General features: G+C 45.0%; 1 protein-coding gene across 1 annotated transcript; it reads right to left on the bottom strand.

The window, feature by feature from the left end:
• Positions 1-4,226: 4,226 nt before the first annotated feature.
• LOC135727444 (cell adhesion molecule CEACAM6-like) lies at positions 4,227-19,588 on the bottom strand. Its single transcript, XM_073811710.1, has 8 exons — positions 19,492-19,588; positions 19,191-19,294; positions 18,322-18,397; positions 14,604-14,932; positions 13,746-13,986; positions 13,388-13,642; positions 12,810-12,932; positions 4,227-4,237 (listed from the first exon to the last, which is right to left on the bottom strand). Exons 1-8 carry the CDS (start codon positions 19,586-19,588, stop codon positions 4,227-4,229), a joined length of 1,236 nt encoding a protein of 411 aa, XP_073667811.1.
• Between the last annotated feature and the right edge of the window lie 6,643 nt (positions 19,589-26,231).

Raw genomic sequence — 26,231 nt, 5'->3', positions numbered from 1 at the left:
CCTCTTAAATAATCTTGTTGACAGTTTTTTCGATTGCTAAACGACAGTGAGCACAACTGGAGCAACTCTAACTACAGTCTGCACTACCAAAAGTCACCTGAGCACAACTCTTAACACATGGCTCAAAACAGCTCAGTGCAGCCAAACACTATACACAACCCTCACTGAGATAACACACACTGTCACTCACAACACACTGAGAGGAAAAACACTAACATCAAACACCAATACACAAAATACAAAATTTTCATCTTTACAGTTTCAACAATTTCAGTGACTTCATACAAAGAAATGTTTTCTTCAAAGAATGATTTATATATTGATTGATTTATCACATGATTTATTGAAATTTTTAAAACAGAACAATTCTTTAAGGTAAATGAAAATTAGCAGTTTGCTTCAGTAGTCTGGAGTAATTTACGGAATTACAGTAATGAGAAAAAAGGTAGAAACTAAAAGTACTGAAATTCAATCAAATAATTGAGGGGCTAAACCTGCCTCTCTCTAGCATCAGGCCACACCCTGCGACCCTTCTCCCTGTCTTCCTTGTTCCATTTCCAAAGTTAGTCTTTCTGAGCTCTACCTATATCTATTTTTATATATATATACATTTATTTCGTAATATTTATATTACTTATTACAGTTTTTTTCGATTGCTAAACGCCAGTGGGCACAACTGGAGTCACATGTGCAAAACTCTAACTACAGTCTGCACAGCAGCAGTTCATGTGGACCAAACTCTAGTTCGTTTTTCATTGCTTGAACACAGTTTTCAAAACTTTACACACTTATTCCATGACTTTAACCACAACCTGCACAACACTGTGGATTTACAGCACTTTGTTCAAATGCTAACACACTGCTGTCAAAACTGTGAATCACACATTCAAAACACAATTGATTTCAGGCTTGTGCCTTTCAAACACTGCTGATTGCAATTTCATATAAATATAAATTCCAATTTCATATATATATTTCATTTATATATAATATTACCTTTCATGTACTTTAAGTTTCTACCTTTTTTCTCATTACTGTAATTCCGTAAATTACTACAGACAACTGAAGCAAACTGCTAATTTTCATTTACCCTAAAAAATTATGATGTTCTAAAAAAAATATTGTGATAAATCAATAAATAAATCATTCTTTAAAGAAAACATTACTTGGTGTGACATCACTGAAATTGTTAAAACTGTAAAGATATAAAGTTAGTATTTTGTGTATTGGTGTTTGATGTTAGTGTTTTTCCTCTCAGTGTGTTGTGAGTGACAGTGTGTGTTATCTCAGTGAGGGTTGTGTTTAGTGTTTGGCTGCACGGAGCTGTTTTGAGCCATATGTTAAGAGTTGTGCTCAGGTGACTTTTGGTAGTGCAGACTGTAGTTAGAGTTTTGCACATGTAGCTCCAGTTGTGCCCACTGTCGTTTAGCAATCGAAAAAAACTGTATTATATTTATATAATTATATGAAATTGCAATCAGCAGTGTTTGAAAGGCACAAGGCTGAAATCAATTCTGTTTTGAATGTGTGGTTCACAGTTTTGACAGAAGTGTGTTAGCATTTGAACAAAGTGCTGTAAATCCACATTGTTGTGCAGGTTGTGGTTAAAGTCATGGGATAAGTGTGTAGAGTTTTGAAAACTGTGTTCAAGCAATGAAAAACCAACTAGAGTTTGGTCCACATGAACTGCTGCTGTGCAGACTGTAGTTAAAGTTTTGCACATGTGACCAGTTGTGCCCACTGTCTAGCAATGTTTAGCAATCGAAAAAAACTGTAAAATTAAATCATTTTATAATGTTTCAATCTTGCTTAAGAGGTTAGGTTTTTAAAATAATTACTTGGAAATAAAAGAAATCCACATGTTTTTGTTTGCAGATGTCACAAGGTGACGATCTTTTCAGGGCGGAACCAAAAGTTGAGGAAGTTTGGTTCCGCCCGGATGTTTCCGCCCAGACCGGAGAATGGAAACACTGGACATCCGGCAGCTTCGCGAAGGCTGTAATCAGCCGATTGAGCACAGCTGTGCATAGTTAAAGCGATCGCCGGGCAATTGGACAACTGGAGTACATGGAGGAGTATAAAAAGCACAGTTAAATCACAGTTGAGGGAGGTAGTGTGTGCTGAGGAACGGAGCTGTGCTCATTTATAGACGTGGTGGCTGTCTATATTCTCTCTCTCTCTCGTTGTAGTCTGCGGTGAACCTGCTGGAGTGGAAGGAAAATTCTATGGGTAGAAGGAACCTTGGTCTAAACAGCACCTTTTGTCAGGAACCACAAAAGTCAGGAATCCCAATGCAGAGGTTTTTAATGAGTTACACAATGTCAGGTATGTATAGGAGATAACACTCTATGTCTTCATGTAAAATGTGAATGTATGGCAAAACACTCTGTGTCGTCAGGAACAGGCAAGCACTCGCAGTGGGAAACCCAGCAGGGCTGTAGGACATCCACCTTCCGTCCACACTCGAAACAACCCGACACAGGGCAGAGAGAGTTCCAGGCGGGGCACAGCAGGAGAGAGAGGCGGTCTGAGTCTTCAGCAGAGAAAAGTGCTGGACAGCGCACAGCAGGCGTCCGAGTCTTATGCAGGATTATGCGCAGAGCGCACTGCAGCTGGACAGCGCTAGATGTAGTCGGCGCTCAGAGAATCCGCAGACAGAGTGTAAATAGAGGCTAGGCGGGGAACACACCACTCGGGAGAGACTGACAGCGGGGCGAGGAATCTGAAGGGATAAGGCAGCAGAGAGCACGGTAAATAATCCAGACAAAACTACACACAGTTACTCGACACGACAGGACTAGAACTAGCCAGGCTAGCGGGCACGAACATACAAAGACGAACTTGCAAAGAACAGAGGAAACGAGGGGAATTTAAACCAAACCGGATGGGCAATTAATATGGATCAGGTGTGGGACGCCGGTGAGAAGAGTCGGAGATAATGAGGTCACCAGGTGGAAGGCGCGCACGTGTGGAGCTGTCAAAACATAAACACAACACAACACATGGTGAAACAAAGACAAAGCGGCCAATAAGACCGAATTCATGACACCTTTGAAGGAGTAAAGTAGGAAGAAAATCGACTTTGTTGTACAACGTAAACAAAGGCTATCCGCTGTGAGTATAAATTCTGGTGTGGAGCAACTAGCAGAAATTTACCTGTGTAATCGTTGGAAACCTCCAGGAGAAGGAGGGCGGCCCTACCCCTAGAACAGCGTGGTGGGCGAGCCGTTAGAAGCGTCAATCCAAGCAGCCACAGCAACGAAACACTATTCTGGTCGTATTTCCATCGCCCTTATTTCAGCCCAAGTGAAGTGGAGGACGCCGGGCGTTTCCTTTGTGTACACTTATAGTGTGGTGAGTGAGACTTTGCAATTAATTAAAGGTGCTCTAAGCGAATTGAAGCGTTTTAGACCATAAAACATTTTTTGTTACATACCGGAAACATCTCCTCACTATCTGCTTGCTGCCTGTCCGCTGATCAAACTGTAAAAAAACGTGATCTCTGTAGACAGCCCAGGCTTCACAAACGGCAATATCAACAAATGGCCAAACCTAGCATCACAAAACAAAACAAAGTATTCCAGCCAATAAACGACAAGAAGGATTTGGGGGTGGGGGTTGGGCGCGTTCATGAAAGCACGGAAGGGAGGGGGAGGGGGAGGAGTTAGCTACGCTCTGTCTGTTTGAAAACAGTTCAAACATCAACAGGAAGTGACGTCGCACATTATTCGCTTAGAGCGCCTTTAAGCTTTTCACGTTGGAGTGGTGCTGTGTATTTGCTGTGGGTTGCTGTGTGTCTTGTCAGACGAAGCCCCGCATCATCCATTCTTCTACTGGGCAGAGGACGGAGAGGCTAACGACCTCAGAATTTACAGCTACCATACGCAGTGTGCTGTTTTGGAGTGTGAAGGGACGCAGATCAAGAGCTGTCAGCGACTGTGAGTACAATATTGGAAATATTCGTAGTGCAAACTTACCTGTGTCTGTCCTTGTCGCAGAGTCAGAGGCGAAAGGGTCCGCCGCCCCCGCGGTCTCTACAAAGGGGCGCCCCTGTCCAGGATTCGATCGCCCTACGGGCAGTGAAGATAGGGCAGCGCTCGACCCGGTGAGGTGGTGTGTGATCTTCGCCCCTCTGCTGACCTACGGAGGAAACCATACTTATCAAGAGCTGTACGAAGCAGAGCAGGTGAGAAGCATCCAAAGCCCACGTAACAGTGTTTTGTGTCCTAGCGGCCACCTGTGGAGAGAAAGGAGTACGAGAGTGAACATTCGGAGAACAGACTGTGTAAAGTGATACCTACCCAGAGAGCTGTAAACAGCAGAGCCGGTGAGAAATACTCAAAGTTCAAGTAACAGTGCTTTTGTGTCCTAGTGGCCACCTGTGGAGAGAAAGGAGAACGAGAGTGAACATTCGGAGAACAGACTGTGTAAAGTGATACCTACCCAGAGAGCTGTAAACAGCAGAGCCGTGGCCACCTGTGGAGAGAAAGGAGAACGAGAGTGAACGTACGACGGAGAAACGTGAAGGCACGCGGGGCGAGGACCCCCTGTCGAATAGAAGAAGGTACGCAGACAGCGGGAAAATCTCCTTACCAGTCACATTGATTTTATTCTGCCTCCAGGAAGGAAGAAGGAGGGCGCCACGGGTAGCAGGGACCAGGCCGGAGCCTGACGTTTCCCCTTCCCCCCGGCTTACGGTGGTCTGCACCCCTGTTGCCCTTGCCCCTGTCTGCCCGTGGCTGCAGTCTCCCTGGAGGGAGGACGTAGAGGCCCATTAGTTTTAATTTCCCCTTTTCCCATTTCCCCAGTTCTTTTAAGTATTTAAATTCAATAAAGCTTGTTTTATATTTTACTTACCTGTTCCCGTGTTTGTCTGGTCATTGGGTTGGCTTTGGGGACCTCCTCGAGGTGGAAGTTGAGAAGGGGCGTGGCTTTTAGTCAAACATAGCCAGCCCCTGGTGGTGACACATACAAGCCACAAATATTAGAATCTTTAAATAAAAAACATTATTTATTAAGAAAAGGAATAAAAATTTATTTAATAATTGAATTGAAAACAAATATGACAAGCAAGACTCCAGTGTACAGTGAGTGACGTTTTGAAAGTCAATATATGTTAATCTACATAGAGATCATAGCTCCAAATTACTGCCCAGTCCAGTACACGCAGCACAGTAACGTGTAAAGATCATTAGTCTAATTTGTCGCCTTAGATTGTGGCCAGTGGTGCAGTCTAGATTTTGGTAGTGAGTATACTGTGATTTTCCCTCTCACCCTTATTCTCACACGTCCAGAGAGACAGCCGTCAATGTTAAAAAATTCTGTAGAAATTACAGTATACAGTCGGTGCGTTCCATTCGAAGTGGATTTCACAGGGTATAGACCCTTTGCAAACACGTGACCTAGACCACGTGACGACGCCATGCTGGACGGCAAAATCACTGACGCACTAGGTTGATTAGTAATAGACGAGCGGGATTTTTGATTAGTTTTAAACAGTTTAAATATATATTACACTAAAATACATGGCTTCTTATATTAAGGAAGTTGTTGTGCCGTTATCGGTCGAGGTAGGGCATTTGGTAGGTCCTCACAAAAAGCGCTATTTAGAGAAGTTAGAGATAGCGGGACTGGATACCGACACTTACCTTCTTCCTCCTTCAATTTTCACGGACCTCATTAAACGCCAAGTCTGCCCGACTTCAGCCCGCATGAATTGTACCACTATGTGGTAAACGGGATATCCCCATACACTGGTGCTGATCTTAAAGCGTAACTAAACCCCTGGTCAGAGCCTGACTCCACCCACTGGCAATATTTGAAAAATGCAAGAAAAGTGGGCAGATCCCAAGGAGATAGAGGGGACGAACTAAGTGTGTGGTGAGATCGTAACAAGGGCATGGTGAGCTTGAACCTGCTTACGTCACGAGTCATTTTTTGGACCCACCATCCAATAGGAAAATTCAACTGCAGTAGCCACCGTTCAACCTGAAGAGGGCAGCACTCAGACGTTTTTACACCATATATTGTAGTATTGAAACACTTTACATCCAAATGTCAAAAAACTTACTAAAATCAATGAACAGCACTAATAAAGCCCCATTCTTACAATTCATTAACTAAAAAAAGTTGGTTTAGGGTTTAGTTACTCTTTAAGGCTTTTAAAAGTCTGCAGAGCTGCCAACTTCTGAGTTCAGCTTGGAGTGAGATTTTTTGGGGGGGTGGGTGTTTGTGGTAATAATTTTTTATATAAGTCCTAACCATTTGCCAATTGATAATAGTGTGGATTTTATTTGTTAAATAGTTGGAAAAGACTGCATTAAAATGGTTCACAATACAAATCGAATCATACTTTAGAAATTAAATTGAAATAAAAGCTTTTACTGAGTTTAAATGCCTGAGATTAGAGTCTTTACTATTATTTTATACACTTCTATTATGCTTTCCTTCTGATAAAAGTGCCAAAAAAGTTCTTAAAATCTAGTGAATAGGCTACTGGTCTCTGTAAAATGTATAACTGCAGATAACAGCAGCTTTGATTCAGTTTATCCACTGAGAAAGAGAAGCGTAAAGTGATGATTTGTGACTGGTGATAGAGGGACTGTCACAATCAAATAAACCAAATGAGTAGTTTATATTAAACTAAAGCAACAGATAATGTGTATGTCAAGACCATATAATTATATTTCGTATAAATTATTGTTTATAGATGTCAAATATCAATTGACTTTTTTCTCTTTTATTAAAACCTGTCACCGCAAACATCACGCAGGCTTGTACTGCTTGCAAACATGCATACGCGAGTGATGGTTGATTAAAATTGCTGTTTTCTGAGGGTATCTGTGTGGTGGAATCCGGGCAGGTCTCTGCTTTTCATCCAGACCTTGACGCTTTGTGTGTTCGACTGGTGCGGAGCTGACTGATCGGCGTATGACATCAGAGTAACGCGAGAGCAAAGGTAAAGGCGGACCCTTTTGTAACATTTCGACTTGCTCTCGCGGTACTCTGATGTCCTCGCTGCCGAACTTCCTGCGCAGCGCCACATGAAGTGAAATGCTCTTTGACTCTTTGCAGCAAAGTACCAGCAACATGAGAAGTGGTGGCACGCAAAAGACAGTGAAGGTACGCTAAAATATAAAAGGGTCAGTACTGCGAGCACTGGTTTAGCTACTTACATCGTGAAAATGGATGTGTGGCGTGAGAATGGGGTCAATTGTGTGGGTTTCACTGTGAATGCGTGAGAGTTGGCAGCTATGAAATTTATGTTGTCACTGCAGCATTAAACAATAACATTCATGTAAAAATAATGTATTTATGCCACTTTTCTGTAATGGTTGGTGCATCATAGCAACACGAAATAACTATTTTATGACCCTAACGAACACAAACACGTACTTGTTCGGCTTGCCGTCCGTCTACAACATAGCACTTCCGCCGTCTGTCATGGCGTCCATGATTTGCGCGAGTAGAGCGTGACGTCACGTGCAAGGGGTCTATTCTGCCATCTTAAGTGTACGGAAGTCGAGAGAGGACATGCACTATTATCATTTTTGCTTGCTTGTTTTCTCTTGATCACGACTTAATTTCTCGTTATCTCGAGATAACAAAAGTTATTTTCTCGTGATCTCGACATAACAAAAGTTGCATTTTTGAGATGTGATTAAAGCTTACGTGTACTCGATAGAACGTGTTGTTTTGTTTGTAAACAGCAAAAGCATTTTTTGCTAAATTAGCATGGATGAACAAATTAGATTTTACTTGTATCAGAGATTCGCTCAAGCTGAAATAGGTTTGTCAATATTTACAATTTTACAGTGGTGAATTTAGGGACCGTCTTTAAGTTACTCAATAATATACACGTTTCTACTTTTAACAGCATTTACAGTTTTTTTCAGTCGCTAACAAGCATTTGTCCAATCAGTTGTCACATTTTCAAAACTCTAAACACAATTAGCACAGCATCGGTCTTTTGTGGCCATACCATTCATTCATTTCATGTCGTTTTCACACAATATGCAGTCAGTAAACACATTTCCACAATGCTTACATTTTCTTAACAGACAAGCAATACCTCCCACCAAAATTATGGATTGTTTTTGTAGTATTTACAAATGCTTACACACAACATCCCACAATAGCAAAAACAATATTCCAAACCATAGATACAGTATAAAAACCTTTATATTGGGTAAATTGGGCCAACCACAGCTGATTCCAGTCTGGCTTAGGTTATTTTTTCTATTACATTGATACTTATACAGTAAAAGGAGGACTTTGAGGAGTGATGTTTTTGAAAACAGAAACAGACAAACACTGTAATCTCTGGACGAGGAAGCATAAAAGCAAGGGGCACATGAAGAAGAGCAGGTCCAGTGAGAGGTGCAGTGAGAGATGCAGTGAGAGGAGCAGGACAGTGAGAGATGCAGTGAGAGGTGCAGTGAGAGGTGACGTGAGAGATGCAGTGAGAGGAGCAGTGAGAGGAGCAGTGAGAGATGCAGGTGCAGTGAGAGGTGAAGTGAGAGATGCAGTGAGAGGAGCAGGGCCAGGGAGAAGAGCATGCCCAAGGAGAGGGCAATGTAGAGGTGTAAGAATGCATATGGTGGTGGCATTCCAAGGGCTGCAAGAACAGTAGTCAGTGATGGAATTCACTGATATCAGTAAGAGAGGCTGGTGAAAGAGTGCATCCCAATTTTAGGAGGTTGCCTCCATTATACGCATCTTTCAACAAACCAACAGGTAAGTATTGCATTTTACATGGATTTTTTCTATTCTCACTTGACATGTCAATAAGGTCATACAGTAATGCATATGTAAAAAATTTTGTCCCTCTAAAGAATGCAACGTCTTCCATCCTCTGGGGGAAGAGGAAAGCTCCTCAAAAATGATCAAGATCAATACTGTAAAACTTTTTCTGTTCTATCATATTGTGTTTCTACTTTACCTCCTGTAGTCAAGAGTAAGTGGAAAAACTGCTTTTTACTGAAATGCTTTTGAATGTGAACATGGTTGGGAACTGTGTGTCCACATGTACAGCAAAGACATTTAGCATAAAAATGGTGGATTGCATGTTTTGCATGCAAATACCTGTAAAACTGAAACATAAAAGTCTATGCAGTTTTTGTAATGTCAACAATAGCCAGTATTTTGAAACCTGGTGTACTTTAATTGATTGCATGTACCTTGTGAAGTGAAAAGAAGTGTTATTCTTTGAAAGAATAATTTTATTTTGAGTCAGATTTCTAGTGTTTTGGTAAAGGTATTATGTGCAGAGAAATATGTGTTCTATTTTGAAATGAAGATTTAGTATTTATTTAACAAAATGTGTTTTTGAAAAGAAAATTATGCATTTGGCCAATTGTGTTTTGTAGGTGGAAAACTTTGTTAAGTGTTTAGAAAAATTATCTGAAGTATGGGTAAGCGCTTGTTAGCGATTGAAAAAAACTGTAAATGGAATTACTGAAAGTCAACAAAAAGTCACACAACCAACGTGTTTATGTGGTTGTCAGCTATAATGCACACTTTTTAGATTTTTGATATTTATTTGAATAAACAGTTAAATGCTTTTGAAGATAGAAACTTGTACAGTATTACTTTAGAGATGGTCCCTAAATTCACGAACATGAACCGTCCAAATTTAGGGATTCCCCGAGGGGAAGTGTTTAGGGAAGTTTGCGAGTGTGGTACTTCTATTGACATTCGCCCGTCGGTTCTTGTCCCAAGTGGGTTCGGGTCAAGAGGTCTAGTGGTTTCACGTGTGCCTCGTACTGTATACACGTGTGCCTCACACTGTATAGCCGGGTCAAGTATAAAAATAGCGGCATCGGATCTAGGGTAATTTAAATGTGTTGTTCTTAACTAGACACAAGATGTGTTATTTAAACACATTCGTTTTAAGAGTGCAAGAATTTGCTCTTTGATCACAGCTGTAAATTGTGTGAATGCACTAATCATAAAATATTAATCTGTAGTTTACTGGACATGTACTATATCTGTGTTTCAGGAAGTCATTTTTAAAACATGCTGAACTAATAAAGATTAACTGCTCATGGTCTAATTTAAACCCTGTTTGAAAACCACCTGTTAATGTTTAGATTTAACAGTTAAGTGTGGAAATTAAAACAGAAAACTATACAGATGGACAGTGGAACCAATAAAACTGTTTGACGAATAAGAATTTCGTGCCTTATCTTATTCCATGTAACATTTTTCTTCTAATTATCTCCATAGCATCTCATTGTACTAAAATGTGTAGCACAAGCAGAGACTTTTAAAAGGGATTTAGATTCATCAATGTAAGTTCTGACGTCATTGGTCACGTGATTTTGCCAGAACGAATCAAGCTTCGATACAAAGCTTCAATGAAAATCGGTTCGTTTTTTTGACACACGCTTCGGAGTCACTGGTAACATCACTAGTTCTTGGTTCCTTGTTGGACTTCCTGATACGTTTTTGCTTGTTTGTTGCTATTTTAATAAAACCTCACTGCATTTGGATCCGCATCCTGTCTTACCTGGATTTTAACCATAACATAAATTACAACCCAAGTTGCTGGGGTCACCCTTTTTTGACCGATTTGAAAATAACCCAGCAGAGTGTATTAGTTAAACAGATGTGCATTAATTACCTGATGTAAGAGATTGATCACACACACCCACGTGACTGCTTCGTTATCTGATTCAAAGGTTTAGAATTGTGCAATGCGCGGCGCGCCCTCATGGGTTGTATTGGAGTATTGCAATTACTAGTGAGTTTATGAGATATATATATATAGTAGTAAAAATACTTTTCTGCACCACTTAAAACCATGATATAATTTTTAATTGGTTCACACTTTATACTTTTGAGACAAGTTCTATCCTTAATTTGTTATTTTTGTTTGGAGTACCATTCGCATGAAATGGAACATGCTTTGGTCATGTATTTAATATATTGTAACATTTATTTATGAATCTATCCTTAATTTGTCAATCCATTAAGTTTTCCTTTTATCATTAAATTAATACGTTGTTTGGTTGTGGAACATGTTGTGAAACAGCACTTTCACCAGCAGAGGTCCTCATTGAGCTCTGATTTGAAAAGCTTCGAGTAATGAACCTTTTTCCGATACAATTGGGTTGAAAGCTTCACTGCTTCAAGAAAGCTTCACTTTGCCAACGCAGAACGCAGAACGCAGAACGCAGAACATCAAGTAACGATCGACATCAGACACTGGAAACACTAGGCTTAAGGTGCGTTCCAGGCAGGTTTTTAAACCCGTGAGTTACGACTTCAAAACCACGACTCACGACCTTATGCGTTCCAGGCAGCCCGTAACTCGTGTTTTTACAACCTTCTACCGGTGAAAGTGCACTGGAACGGCAGTCAAACCCGTGACTTCCCACCCGTGAACTCGTACTAGATCGATGTACTCCCAGTTCAGAGTCGTGAGGCGTGGTTTTGAACTCGTGAGTTACGGGTTACGGGTTGCCTGGAACGCAGCATTAAATACACAGAGTAATCAGGGAAAACAAGACACACCTGGGGAACAATCATCACACGGACCAATGAACAAAAGAACTACAAAGAACTACAGACATGGATGACACAGACATGACTTCAAAATAAGAGTACAAGACAGGGTACACAGACAGAGTTCATTACAATTTACGTATGCTGGGTTGTTTAACTCAAAATGCAGGGTTAGTTTTACCCATTGTTGGGTCGAATATAAACATTTTCTGGGTTAATTTAACCTACTGGCTGGGCTCGTCCGTTTCTGACCCAATGCTGGTTGAAAATAACCCAGCATTTTTTTTGAGTTACACAGACATGAACTTTTATCAGACAGTAAAATCAAACAACATCAACAACACCATATTTCACTCCACATACAGAATCACACAATGTAGATCTAAAGACACAATTAACTCTCTTCCTGATCAATTCTAGGATAATATAAATAATGTTTTATAGAGTTTTGTATAGAGCAGATTTCCAACACTAAAGTAATGGAAAAGTAAGACTGGGCAACCACAAACTCACAGACTGAGACTGTATAAGTTGATTATGGCCTAACACAGATGTCAATCAAACATTATCCAAAAACACATTTTTGAAACATGTTAGTTTAAAGTCTACATTACCCACATTTTATTTATTATTGAATTGGGGTACATAATTGGCTACACCGCTGCTTACATGTATAAACATTTATATAATTCTAAACTATTTTTTAACCATTTTTACTATATAACTATTTTGTCTCATAATCAGAGGTGAAATATTGCATCCTGTTTCAAGTAAAAATGTGAAGAGATTTGTACCATAATTATACATGCATGCAGACTTTGCTGTTTAAAAATAAAAAATAGTAACCCAAACCAGTTTCACAAGAAATAGCAAAGAACATTAAAATCTGTGATACACTCCAACATCAATAGCAAAGAACATTAAAATCTGTGATACACTCCAACATCTTTGTATTCCTATTGGGGCCCTCATAAAATTCACATAGTTTCAATATTTTCTATGTTTGAAATATAAAGAAAACACCTTTATCAGTATTACTCTTAAAGAAACAAGATGTTTCAGAAAATACAGCAAAAAATGAATTAAAAATTAAATAAATATAGCTTAAGGTTAATTTTGAATATTCAGGTTGGGATTATTTATTCATTTTCATATATTGTAGAGATCGCTCCAGTATTATTGCTCCGCCCAAAATCTGTGGATTTACAAAAAAACACATATGATCTCACACATTCACTTGCTAACAAAATTTGTGATACTATATAAGAAATTATTTGGCAGTTTGGCTCTAAATTACTTACATTGTCTTTGTTTTATAAAGTAGATAATCAAGCCACAAATGCCGGCAATTGCCACTAAAACTCCAATGACAATCCCAACTATTGCTCCTGTTGTCAGCCCTCCACCTCCACCTCCACCACCTTCTATAGCAAAAATACAACAAAACTATGCTCTATATCATGCACCGTAAACTATTGTAACACTTTATCCCATATCAAAATAAGTAAAATGTCATTTTGAACTACACTCTTAAAAAAAGTCTGTGTCTGGCTGTAAAGAAGCTTCCACAGAGCATTTCACAAAAAGTTCAGTAATAGAGGAAAAAGGTACAGACTAAAAGGTATAAAAGAGAAATTGTTCTCTGGAGATATTGCTAATTTGTTTAACCTACTGCCATTGTCATTTAAATAAATATAACATTTTAGAAGGCCACATTTAAGAATTTGGATAAATACAAAATAGCACAGCAATAAGAGTAATCATTTCATTATTTAAAAAATTATAAAAAAAAGTTACCAAAGAAATATGCTCATTTAATAGTTAGCTAGTCATTGTTTGACATTATAGTTTTCTATGAAAGAAAACTTATTTCTCTTACCTTTAACTACTAATAGATGGCTTTGAGAGACATTTTTCTCTGTGACATCATTGTAGGCCGTGCAGATGTAATCTCCACTGTGTGTGATGTCACTCTTATCAATGGTAAATGTGTTTGTGGTTACACCGGTGTCTGATCCATTAAACCTCCAGGTGAATGAAGCAGAAGGTAAAGAAGTGGCAGAGCAAGACAGTGACACAGGACGGCCTGAATCCACTTCATTCGAACCATTAATAAAAACATATTCTGGTCCATCTATAACAGACAAGAGACTCATTGTTAGATGTGTAAACAGAGCATTAAAGTATTGAGATATTTCATCAAGTTCAAACACAAATCTTGATGTTTAACTGCTCACAGTTGATGATAAGTCTGAGGTTTGCAGTTTCAGAGCTGGCAGGGTTTCTTAATGTACATTGATATTCTCCACTGTCTGATCTGATCACTGGACTGATCAACACTGATCTGTTATCAAATGAGAAGATGATTCTGTTGCTGGGTTTCAGTGGATTTTTATCTTTCATCCATTCCACAGAAGTGATGTCACCGCTTCCTTCACAGATTATGTTAGCACTTGATAGATTCTCTATTAATGATTCCTGTGGACCAATGAGTGATGTGTCAGATACTGTTTCTGTGTGGATGAAAGAGAAAACACAAAACACTGTTTCTAAATAAAGCAAGAGAGCCTGTGGTTTTTATGTTTTGTATCTGGTTTTCAGGTTTCTGAAAATATTGGTAAATATTTCAATTTTGGATTAAATATGGGCAAACATACTGTATCTGTTGGATTAAAATTAATTTAGAATTTTTTTTAATTTTAAACCCAGTAAATAATGCAAAATACATTCATCCTGAAGTTTATGTTGGGGATTTGTGGAATTTCTTTGTATTCCTAAATGAAACATAAACATACTGAAGTAAACTGTACATTAGAGACAACGAACATTTAGCACAGTTTTGCGCTTTTTTTATGTAGTAATGGACATTCAAACACAAAATTAAGTCAATATAACATAAGCTGGAAAAATATTCAACTGTTAATGCCATTGCAATTTGCACCAATTATTCAGCATCTTTAATTCTTGTTAATAACCAAATATTTATGTGTCTTAAACAAACTTTACTTTTTATTATTATCTTTAAAATTATGTGTCCACCCCCCCCCCCCCAAACATGTTTATTAAGCCTATTTCCAAATAATAGTTATAGCAACAGACTCACCATACACTTTGAGTGAAGTTTGCCCTGTAGAGGTTTGTGAAGTTGTTATTACTGTCAGTTTGTATGACCCAGAATCATTCAGCCTCAGGTTCTTGAGCTCCAGAGCAGCAGTGGTGGTGTTGAGATTAACTCTGCCTTCATATTCTTGAGAAACTTTATTTTCACCATTGTTAAAGGAAATAATATTATCCACTCCAAAAGCCCATGCAATAAAAATAATCTGTGAAGGAATGTATGGTAGATCTTCAGGGGCAAACACTACATTTTTTCCTGTTGCCCCATTAAACTCCTGAAACTGCAGATCTTCACTAAGACTTTGTCCTGTTAACAACAAGAAAAGATGTTAAAACTTTTTGACTAGTGTAGTAAAAGGCAAACTGTCTTTTATTTTCCTCTTGCAGTTAACTACAGCTTTATGACACACATTATGTAGTTGTTTTAAAGGCTTACCAATGCACAACATCAACAGAGTCCAATACAAACCATGAGGAAACATCATGACTGAGGTCTCAGTCACATGCAATCTTTACTATATACATCTCATTTTCAGTTAATGATAAACTTTTGTTGTAAAACAAAGATCGAGCTTTGTGCCACCTAGAGCTGTGGTGCGGAGTTGACACGACTCATGTTGTCTTGTCTATTTGTAAGAACAAACATGTCACTTGTGGAAACCTCTTGAATAATCTATTTTAAAATTCAATCATGTTATGTGGCAGTAAACATGCCATCATCTACTTGGCACACAATGTGCCAACTACACACTGATGGTATGAATACAAAACACATCTGGCTTTTGCTTTCTCTGTGTACAGATGTCAATTTGAGGTCATACTTTTGTCATAGTTTCATGTAAACATATAAAGATCCAAACTTCAAGTATTGGTGTTTATTTACACTCATCAAAACCAAGACAAAGTCAGAACACAAAATAGTAATTTCACAAAAAAAAGACAATCAGCCTACATCATGTCATCTTTGTGTGTCCAGCCACAAAATTTCGTCCACATCGCATGCAATATCCTCTAGTCCAAGGCACCGTGGATAATCTCCTTGAATGCCGCAGGCCTTACATGATGCCTGGTCAATATCTCTACATGCCTCCTCCAACGATGACAGTCGTACACTTTCCAGCGCCAGGCAGAGAACAACTCCTCGATAGGATTTAAGAATAGAGAGTATGAAGGGAGGTTGAGTGCCATGAAGAATGGGTGGTCTGTAAACCAGTTGCGGACCAAAGCAGCCCTATGGAAACTACCATTGTCCCATATGATGACATATCGTGTATGCTCTGGTCTCTGAACAGTGAGCATGTCATGTAGATGTCACGGGGTGACGATCTTTCAGGGCGGAACCAAAAGTTGAGGAAGTTTTGGTTCCGCCCGGATGTTTCCGTCCAGACCGGAAAACGGAAACACCGGACATCCGGCAGATTCACGGAGGCTGTAATCAGCCGATTGGGCACAGCTGTGCCTAGTTGAAGAGATCGCCTGGCAATTGGATGATTATAGTACAGAGAGGAGTATATAAAGCACAGTTAGAACACAGTTAGAGTGCTTAGTGTGTGCTGGGAAACGGAGCTGTGCTCATTGTTGGACGTGGTGGCTGTCTGTGGTTCTCTCTCTCTCTCGTTGCAGTCTTGATTGTGGATCTGCTGGAGTAAACAGGAAAATCCTATGGGTAAAAAGGAACTTGTTCTAACCAATATTGAAGGAGTAAAGCAGGAAGAAAATTGACCTTCTGGTACAACGTAAACAAAGGCTATTCGCCGTGAGTATACCCTTTTTGTGTGGAGTAACTGGCAAAAGTTAACTTGTGTAACTATTGGAAACCTCCAGGAGAAGGAGGGCGGCCCTACCCCTATAAGAGTGTGGTGGGCGAGCCGTTAGAAGTATAACTTCAAACAGCCACCGCAACGAGACTTATTGTGGTCGTATTTCCCATCGCCTTATCGTAGCCCAAGCGCAGTGGAGGACACCGGGCGCTTCCCTTGTTGGGGTGCACTTATAGTGTGGTGAGTGAGACTGTGTATTAAATCCTTTTCACGTTTGGAGTGGTGCTGTGTATATTGCTGTGGCTTGCTGTGTGTCTTGTAGACGAAGCCCCGCATCATCCATTTTCTTCCACTGGGCAGAGGACGGAGAGGCCAACGACTACAGAAATCACTGTTACTATAAGTAGTGTGCTGTTTGGAGTGCGAAGGGACGCAGACTAAGAGCTGTCCGTGACCGTGAGTAAACCATTGGAAAACATTTCGTGGTGTGAACTTACCTGTGTCTGTTTTCGTCGCAGAGTTAGAGGCGAAAGGGTCCGCCGCCCCGTGGTCTCTACGAAAAGGGCGCCCCCGTCTAGGAATCGATCGGCCTATGGGCATTGGAGATAGGGCAGCGCTCGACCCGGTGAGGTGGTGTGTGACCTTCGCCCCTCTGTTGACCTACGGAGGAGAACCATACCTACCCAGAAAGCTGTAAACAGCAGAGCCGGTGAGAATTACGCGAAGTCTCAGCAACAGTGTCTTTGTGTTCTAGCGGCCACCTGTGGAGAGAGAGCAGAACGAGAGTGAATCATTGAAGAGCAAACTGTGAACGTGATACCTACCCAGAAAGCTGTAAACAGCGGAGTCGGTGAGAAATACTCGAAGTCTCAGTAACAGTGTCTTTGTGTTCTAGCGGCCACCTGTGGAGAGAGAGCAGAACGAGAGTGAATCATTGAAGAGCAAACTGTGAACGTGATACCTACCCAGAAAGCTGTAAACAGCGGAGTCGGTGAGAAATATTCGAAGTCTCAGTAACAGTGTCTTTGTGTTCTAGCGGCCACCTGTGGAGAGAGAGCAGAACGAGAGTGAATCATTGAAGAGCAAACTGTGAACGTGATACCTACCCAGAAAGCTGTAAACAGCAGAGCCGGTGAGAATTACTCGAAGTCTCAGCAACAGTGTCTTTGTGTTCTAGCGGCCACCTGTGGAGAGAGAGCAGAACGAGAGCGAATCATTGAAGAGCAAACTGAGAACCATACCTACCCAGAAAGCTGTAAACAGCAGAGCCGGTGAGAATTACTCGAAGTCTCAGCAACAGTGTCTTTGTGTTCTAGCGGCCGCCTGTGGAGAGAGAGCAGAACGAGAGTGAATCATTGAAGAGCAAACTGTGAATGTGATACCTACCCAGAAAGCTGTAAGCAGCAGAGCCGGTGAGAATTACTCGAAGTCCCAGTAACAGTGTCTTTGTGTTCTAGCGGCCACCTGTGGAGAGAGAGCAGAACGAGAGTGAATCACTGAAGAGCAAACTGTGAACGTGATACTTACCCAGAGAGCTGTAAGCAGCAGAACCGGTGAGCAATACCCGAAGTCCAAGTAACAGTGTCGTTTGTGTCCTAGTGGCCGCCTGTGGAGAGCAAGGAGAAACAATTGGAGAACAGACTGTGTAACGTGATACCCACCCAGAGAGCTGCAAGCAGCAGAGCCGGTGAGAGACACCTCAAGTGTAAGCTAACAGTGCTTTTGTGTAGCAGTGACTATCTGTGGGGCATAAGGAGAACGTGGACGGACGTACGACAGGGAACGTAAAGGCACGTGGGGCGAGGACCCCCTGCCGGCCCAAGGAAAGGTACACCGACAGTGGAGATCTTCCTTACCAGTCACACCAAAATTATTCTGCCTCCAGGACGGAAGAAGGAGGGCGCCACGGTTAGCAGGGTCCAGGCTGGAGTCTGACGTTTCCCGTTCTCCCCCAGCTTATGGTGGGTGGCACCCTTGCTGCCCTTGGCCTGTCTGCCGTGGCTGCAGTCTCCCTGGAGGGAGAAGAAGAGGCCTATTAGTTTTAATTTCCCCTTTCCCCAAATTCCCAGTTCTTTTAAATATTTAAACTAAATAAAGCTTGTTTTAAATTTTACTTACCTGTTCCCGTGTTTGTCTGGTCATTGGGTTGGCTTTGGGGACCTCCTCGAGGTGGGAGTTGCAAAGGGGCGTGGCTTTAGAGTAAACAGCCAGCCCCTGGTGGTGACAGATTTTGGCGTAGTCGGCAGGGCCCCACCTCGAGTTGAGTAACCAAGGTCACCCAATGACTGACAACGCGGGGCCTGCAGCCCCACCCCGTGCCACATCTATTATCATGGGAAGCCCATGGATCCAGAAATATGGAGGAGCAGAGTCGGAGGTACGACTGACCGAATGGAAGGCCCAATTAGAGTACTTGGCCGACTTGCAGGGCCTTAGCGCCGCTCAGCGGCTCCAGTTTGTGTTGAACTCCCTAGAGGGAGAAGCACGGCGAGAGGTACAAGCCGCCCCCGAAGCAATCCGAGCCACCGCCCAGACTGTGTTCCAGTTCCTTACTGAACAATATGGCGACCATACCCCCGTAGCTGTCCTCCGTTCACAATTTTTTAATTGTAAGCAAGGCCCCCGACAACCTATTAGAGCTTTTGCCCTCAGGCTGCGAGAGCAGTTCACTCGCCTGCAGGCCCGACGAGACCATGGGCTAGGAGACGGAGAGACCTTGTTACGCGACCAGTTCCTCCTGGGGATGAAAGAGGGCCCCGTGAGACAAAGTCTGAGGGTCCAGTTTCGACGGGACTCCGGGCTTACCTTTGAGGACCTAAAGAAGGAGGCACTGGCCTTGGAAGGTGATGAGGTCGAAGTAAGTGAAACCCCTGTATGTGCAGCCGTAAGTGGGAACACCGCAGCACCACCTGAACACGCAGATTGGAAGCAAGCCCTCAGAGTAGAATTGTTGAAAGATGTCCGAGAGCAGATGTCGGAACTATCTAAGACTCTTCTGGGAGAACTTCGTCAAGGTAGGGCGCAAGAGGAACCGAGACCGGCACCCCGAGAGCGAGTCTACTCTGAGAGGGGCCGAGAGCCACCGGGGCGCCCAAACCGTTTTAACCGGCCCCGCTTTGAGTGGGATGACCAAGGGCGGCCAATCTGCAATCGTTGTGGAGAACCAGGGCATTATAGCCGTCAGTGTGGGCCTCGCAGGGCATCGGAGGGGGGTTTTTAGGACGACCGGCCACAGTGGGTCGTGTGGCCGGGACCCCTCGAGGAGACCCGGAAAGACGTGATAATTCAAGAGGCCAGATGGTGGGGCATAGCCCCATGGCGGAGGTGAAGGTATGTGGCAAGACGGTACAGTGCCTGGTAGATACAGGCTCTCAAGTGACATTGTTTGCCGAAAGTCTCTCGCAGGAAGTATTCGGGAAGCAGAGAACCCAAGGAGGAGAGGCCCCCTGGCTGACGTTGCGGGGCGCCAACGGCTTAGAGATTCCTTACATTGGCTATCGGCTGACGGACTTAGAAGTGCACGGGGTGTTAGTTCCCCAAAAAGGGGTGATCATCGTGGAAGACAGGTGTTTGGGAGTCCACCGAGCCCTACTAGGGATGAATGTGCTCTCCGAGTGTTGGGAGGAGTTATTTCGGGCGAGGCCCGGCCCTAGGATCTCCCCTGTTGAGAGGCCCCTATGGGAGCGAGTGGTCGCCGACTGTCGTCGGGTCCAGATGACCCAGGTCCGTAGAAGCCGGGAAGAGGTAGGAAGAGTGATGTGTCGCTATGCTTTATCTATCCCCCCTAGGAGTGAGGCCATGGTGTGGGTGAGAGTGGCCCCCCGAGGAGTTGGCCCCGAAGAGTGGGTATTGGTTGAACCCCACGCTGATTGCCCCCAAGTGGAAGTAGCACGAGGCCTAGCGGCGGTCCACCGGGGGAGGGTCCCTGTAAAGGTTCGAAATGACCACCCCTACCCAGTGCACTTACACCGACACCAGCGGCTGGCCCGACTCACGGGGGTTGCACCCCATCAGGTGAGGGAAGAGAGAGATGTTAGTTTCCGTCAGGTGTGCCCCACTGTCATCGAGGTGGCCCTGACGCAGATGGAAGCCCCCTCAAACAACGGGGAGAGGAACATGCCGAGACACCTGGCAGGTGAGTCCCTGCAAGGGGAAAAGCTGGAACAGGCGCAGACACAACGACTCCAAGCCCTCCTTCAGAAATGGCAACATGTGTTTGCAAGACACGAGGAGGATTACGGATGCACTAAGGTGGTAGAACATCATATTCCGACTGGAGATGCAGGACCCAGCAGGGAGAGGTACCGGCCGATCCCACCCACTTTATATACAGAGGTACGCTCACTATTGCAGGGCATGCTGGGGCGGGGCATCGTCCGAGAAAGCAGTAGCCCATGGGCAGCCCCCATCGTACTGGTGCAGAAGAAGTCGGGAGCTTGGAGGTTTTGTGTGGACTATCGTAAGCTCAACCTGGTGACTAAGAAAGACGCTTTTCCCCTACCCCGGATCGAAGACTCCCTTGCGGGTCTCACGCGGTCTGCATGGTACTCCACTCTGGATCTGGCCAGTGGGTATTGGCAGGTGCCAGTGGCTGAGGCCGATAGGGAGAAGACCGCTTTCACGACCCCGTTTGGACTATTCGAGTGGGAACGGATGCCCTTCGGGCTCTGCAACGCCCCAGCCACGTTCCAACGTCTGATGCAGCGCTGTTTGGGAGGTCAGTTAATGGAGTCAGTCTTGGTATATCTAGATGATGTAATTTTGTACTCCCCAGATTTCGATTCCCACCTCCGGCACCTCGAAGAGGTTTTCCAGGCAATGGAGAAATATGGGCTGAAGTTGCAACCCGATAAATGCCATCTGTTGAGGCGAGAGGTCCAGTTCCTGGGTCACGTGGTCAGCGCTGCTGGGGTGGCTGTAGACCCTGGGAAAGTCTCTGCAGTAAGAGATTGGAGTGCGCCCAAGACTGTGAGGCAAGTACGTTCATTTCTGGGGTTTGTGGGATACTACAGACGGTTCATAAAAGATTTTTCCAAGATCGCTAAGCCACTTAACCAGCTGCTGGTCGGTACAGGGCGGAACCGGGGACGGGGATCACCCCCGATTGACTGGGATGGGTCCTGTGAGGGGGCATTTCAGAGATTGAAACAGGAATTGTTACAGGCTCCTATCTTAGCCTATGCAGACTTTACTCAACCATTTATCTTGTATACAGACGCTAGCAACCTGGGGTTGGGGGCGGTCTTGGCCCAACGACAAGCGGGAACAGAACGGGTGATTGCTTACGCAAGCCGAAGCCTCCACCCAGCTGAGAAGAACGATGCAAACTACAGCTCATTTAAACTGGAACTGCTGGCCCTGAAGTGGGCCCTGAGCGAGAAGTTTAAGGACTACCTCTGGGGTGCTAAGGTAACGGTGATTACAGACAATAATCCTTTGGTACATTTACAGACAGCGAAGTTGGGAGCTGTGGAGCAGCGCTGGGTGGCACAACTTGCCAATTTCGAGTATCAACTGCAGTATCGGCCTGGGCGAGAACACACGAACGCGGACGCCTTGTCCCGATTGCCAGAGGCGGACAACCCCGGTTGCCGGGGAGGCAAGGAAGAAGAAAGCCAGAGGGAGGGCTATCTGATAGGGGCCGTGGAGGCCCCCGGAGGCCAGCAGGAGGCGGTACCGGAGAATTGGGGCTGGGACCCCTGTCGGTGGAAAACGAGGCAGGCCCAGAATCAGGATGTGTGTCAGGTAAAGATGTGGGTGGAGCAGGGCCGACGGCCAACAGCGTCTGAGAGGCTGACTCAAACAGAGACGGGAAAAAGACTGCTGGGACAGTGGGACAAGCTGGAACTACAGGAAGGGGTGCTTTGCCGGAAGGTTAGTGACCCGAAGCTGGACGAAGAGGTGCGCCAGATCGTGGTGCCCGCCGATCAAGCAGCAGCCTTGGTGTCCGCCTACCATGATCAGCTGGGGCACCAGGGACAGGAACGGACAGTATCGTTGCTGCGCAGGTTTTTCTACTGGCCGGGGCTGGAAGCGTCAGTACGCAGCTTGGTCCAAGCTTGCCCCAGGTGTATGTTGTTTAAATCTCGACGAGAGGCTCGAGCGCCGATGGTGCCCATACATGCCAAAGCCCCCCTCCACATCATGGCGATGGATTTCCTGACACTGGGCCGGCCACAGGACCGCTATCCGAACATCTTAGTAATCACCGACCTGTTTACAAAATACGCATGGGCAGTTCCCACCCTTGATCAGACGGCAAACACCACCGCAACGGCTCTATGGCGGCACGTCTTCCAAACGTTTGGATGTCCAGAGTTCCTGCACTCAGACCAAGGGGCAAATTTCGAATCAAAGGTGATCCGAGAATTATGCCAGCTGTATGGGTGCACGAAGACCCATACGACGTCGTATCACCCTCAAGGAAATGGCTGTTGTGAGAGGTTTAATCAGACCCTGTTGGGGCTCCTAGGGACCCTGGACCAACGGAAGCAGAGCGATTGGGTGAGTGCTCTACCGAATCTTTTGCAAGCTTATAATAACAGCGTTCATAGTACGACGGGGTATGCCCCCACTTATCTGATGTTCGGCAGACATGTGCGGATGCCCACGGACCTGGTCTTGGGAGTGGCCGCTGGCCAAGAGGAAGGGAGCGTGACGGAATGGGCGGGGCGCCACCACCAACGGCTACACTTTGCTTACGAGCAGGTATCCCAGAAGATACGGGCTACAGGGGAAAAGAACAAGCGGCTGTACGACCGGACGGCCCGGGACGCCCCCTTGTTACCAGGAGAGAGAGTCTTGGTACGAGACAATCGGCGGCAAGGCAAAGGAAAGCTGAGTGACCGTTGGGAGCCCACCCCGTACGTAGTCTGCAGGCAACAGAGGCCGGGACAGCCGGTGTATACCATCCGGCCGGAAGGAAAGGCCGGCCCGGAACGTGTGGTGCACCGAAACATGATTCGCCCTTGCCCAAATTATCCCGAGGTCGCGAAGGAGGTAGTGGCAGAACCGGCACCGACGGCCCCCTGGATGGAAGGATGGGCTGTGGTACCAGGCCTACCCGTGGCAGCACCACCCCCGGCCGCCCCAGTAGAGCCCGAGCTAGCACCTGAGCCAGTTGAACCCCCGGCCGCCCAGAGACAACCAGAGCCAGTACCAGCGCCAGCTGAACCCCCGGCCGCCCAAAGACAACCTGAGGTTGTGCCCGAGCCCGCCGGACCTGACTCCCCTGTGAGGCGCTCCCAACGGGAAAATCGAGGCCGACCCCCTTCCCGTTACGGTGAGTGGACTACTCAAGGACATTCCAGGGACTGGAATGCATTGGCGGGGGAGGATGTCACGGGGTGACGATCTTTCAGGGCGGAACCAAAAGTTGAGGAAGTTTTGGTTCCGCCCGGATGTTTCCGTCCAGACCGGAAAACGGAAACACCGGACATCCGGCAGATTCACGGAGGCTGTAATCAGCCGATTGGGCACAGCTGTGCCTAGTTGAAGAGATCGCCTGGCAATTGGATGATTATAGTACAGAGAGGAGTATATAAAGCACAGTTAGAACACAGTTAGAGTGCTTAGTGTGTGCTGGGAAACGGAGCTGTGCTCATTGTTGGACGTGGTGGCTGTCTGTGGTTCTCTCTCTCTCTCGTTGCAGTCTTGATTGTGGATCTGCTGGAGTAAACAGGAAAATCCTATGGGTAAAAAGGAACTTGTTCTAACCAATATTGAAGGAGTAAAGCAGGAAGAAAATTGACCTTCTGGTACAACGTAAACAAAGGCTATTCGCCGTGAGTATACCCTTTTTGTGTGGAGTAACTGGCAAAAGTTAACTTGTGTAACTATTGGAAACCTCCAGGAGAAGGAGGGCGGCCCTACCCCTATAAGAGTGTGGTGGGCGAGCCGTTAGAAGTATAACTTCAAACAGCCACCGCAACGAGACTTATTGTGGTCGTATTTCCCATCGCCTTATCGTAGCCCAAGCGCAGTGGAGGACACCGGGCGCTTCCCTTGTTGGGGTGCACTTATAGTGTGGTGAGTGAGACTGTGTATTAAATCCTTTTCACGTTTGGAGTGGTGCTGTGTATATTGCTGTGGCTTGCTGTGTGTCTTGTAGACGAAGCCCCGCATCATCCATTTTCTTCCACTGGGCAGAGGACGGAGAGGCCAACGACTACAGAAATCACTGTTACTATAAGTAGTGTGCTGTTTGGAGTGCGAAGGGACGCAGACTAAGAGCTGTCCGTGACCGTGAGTAAACCATTGGAAAACATTTCGTGGTGTGAACTTACCTGTGTCTGTTTTCGTCGCAGAGTTAGAGGCGAAAGGGTCCGCCGCCCCGTGGTCTCTACGAAAAGGGCGCCCCCGTCTAGGAATCGATCGGCCTATGGGCATTGGAGATAGGGCAGCGCTCGACCCGGTGAGGTGGTGTGTGACCTTCGCCCCTCTGTTGACCTACGGAGGAGAACCATACCTACCCAGAAAGCTGTAAACAGCAGAGCCGGTGAGAATTACGCGAAGTCTCAGCAACAGTGTCTTTGTGTTCTAGCGGCCACCTGTGGAGAGAGAGCAGAACGAGAGTGAATCATTGAAGAGCAAACTGTGAACGTGATACCTACCCAGAAAGCTGTAAACAGCGGAGTCGGTGAGAAATACTCGAAGTCTCAGTAACAGTGTCTTTGTGTTCTAGCGGCCACCTGTGGAGAGAGAGCAGAACGAGAGTGAATCATTGAAGAGCAAACTGTGAACGTGATACCTACCCAGAAAGCTGTAAACAGCGGAGTCGGTGAGAAATATTCGAAGTCTCAGTAACAGTGTCTTTGTGTTCTAGCGGCCACCTGTGGAGAGAGAGCAGAACGAGAGTGAATCATTGAAGAGCAAACTGTGAACGTGATACCTACCCAGAAAGCTGTAAACAGCAGAGCCGGTGAGAATTACTCGAAGTCTCAGCAACAGTGTCTTTGTGTTCTAGCGGCCACCTGTGGAGAGAGAGCAGAACGAGAGCGAATCATTGAAGAGCAAACTGAGAACCATACCTACCCAGAAAGCTGTAAACAGCAGAGCCGGTGAGAATTACTCGAAGTCTCAGCAACAGTGTCTTTGTGTTCTAGCGGCCGCCTGTGGAGAGAGAGCAGAACGAGAGTGAATCATTGAAGAGCAAACTGTGAATGTGATACCTACCCAGAAAGCTGTAAGCAGCAGAGCCGGTGAGAATTACTCGAAGTCCCAGTAACAGTGTCTTTGTGTTCTAGCGGCCACCTGTGGAGAGAGAGCAGAACGAGAGTGAATCACTGAAGAGCAAACTGTGAACGTGATACTTACCCAGAGAGCTGTAAGCAGCAGAACCGGTGAGCAATACCCGAAGTCCAAGTAACAGTGTCGTTTGTGTCCTAGTGGCCGCCTGTGGAGAGCAAGGAGAAACAATTGGAGAACAGACTGTGTAACGTGATACCCACCCAGAGAGCTGCAAGCAGCAGAGCCGGTGAGAGACACCTCAAGTGTAAGCTAACAGTGCTTTTGTGTAGCAGTGACTATCTGTGGGGCATAAGGAGAACGTGGACGGACGTACGACAGGGAACGTAAAGGCACGTGGGGCGAGGACCCCCTGCCGGCCCAAGGAAAGGTACACCGACAGTGGAGATCTTCCTTACCAGTCACACCAAAATTATTCTGCCTCCAGGACGGAAGAAGGAGGGCGCCACGGTTAGCAGGGTCCAGGCTGGAGTCTGACGTTTCCCGTTCTCCCCCAGCTTATGGTGGGTGGCACCCTTGCTGCCCTTGGCCTGTCTGCCGTGGCTGCAGTCTCCCTGGAGGGAGAAGAAGAGGCCTATTAGTTTTAATTTCCCCTTTCCC

This window comes from Paramisgurnus dabryanus, chromosome 13, assembly GCF_030506205.2.
Source record: "Paramisgurnus dabryanus chromosome 13, PD_genome_1.1, whole genome shotgun sequence".
NCBI lineage: Eukaryota > Metazoa > Chordata > Actinopteri > Cypriniformes > Cobitidae > Paramisgurnus > Paramisgurnus dabryanus.
This window is presented reverse-complemented; position numbering and strand designations above follow the sequence as displayed.

Bases quoted from the DNA above. Each gene is read 5' to 3' on its own strand.
- LOC135727444 (XM_073811710.1), bottom strand. From the start codon at position 19,588: ATGCCCTGCGAGGCCCACACTGACGGCTATAATGCCCTGGTTCTCCAC. The intron at 13,987-14,603 runs GTTGCTATAACT...ATTGGTCCACAG, and splicing joins TCAAAGTGTATGGTGAGTCT to GAATCATTAATAGAGAATCT. The intron at 13,643-13,745 runs GTGAGCAGTTAA...TGTCTGTTATAG, and splicing joins CCTCAGACTTATCATCAACT to ATGGACCAGAATATGTTTTT.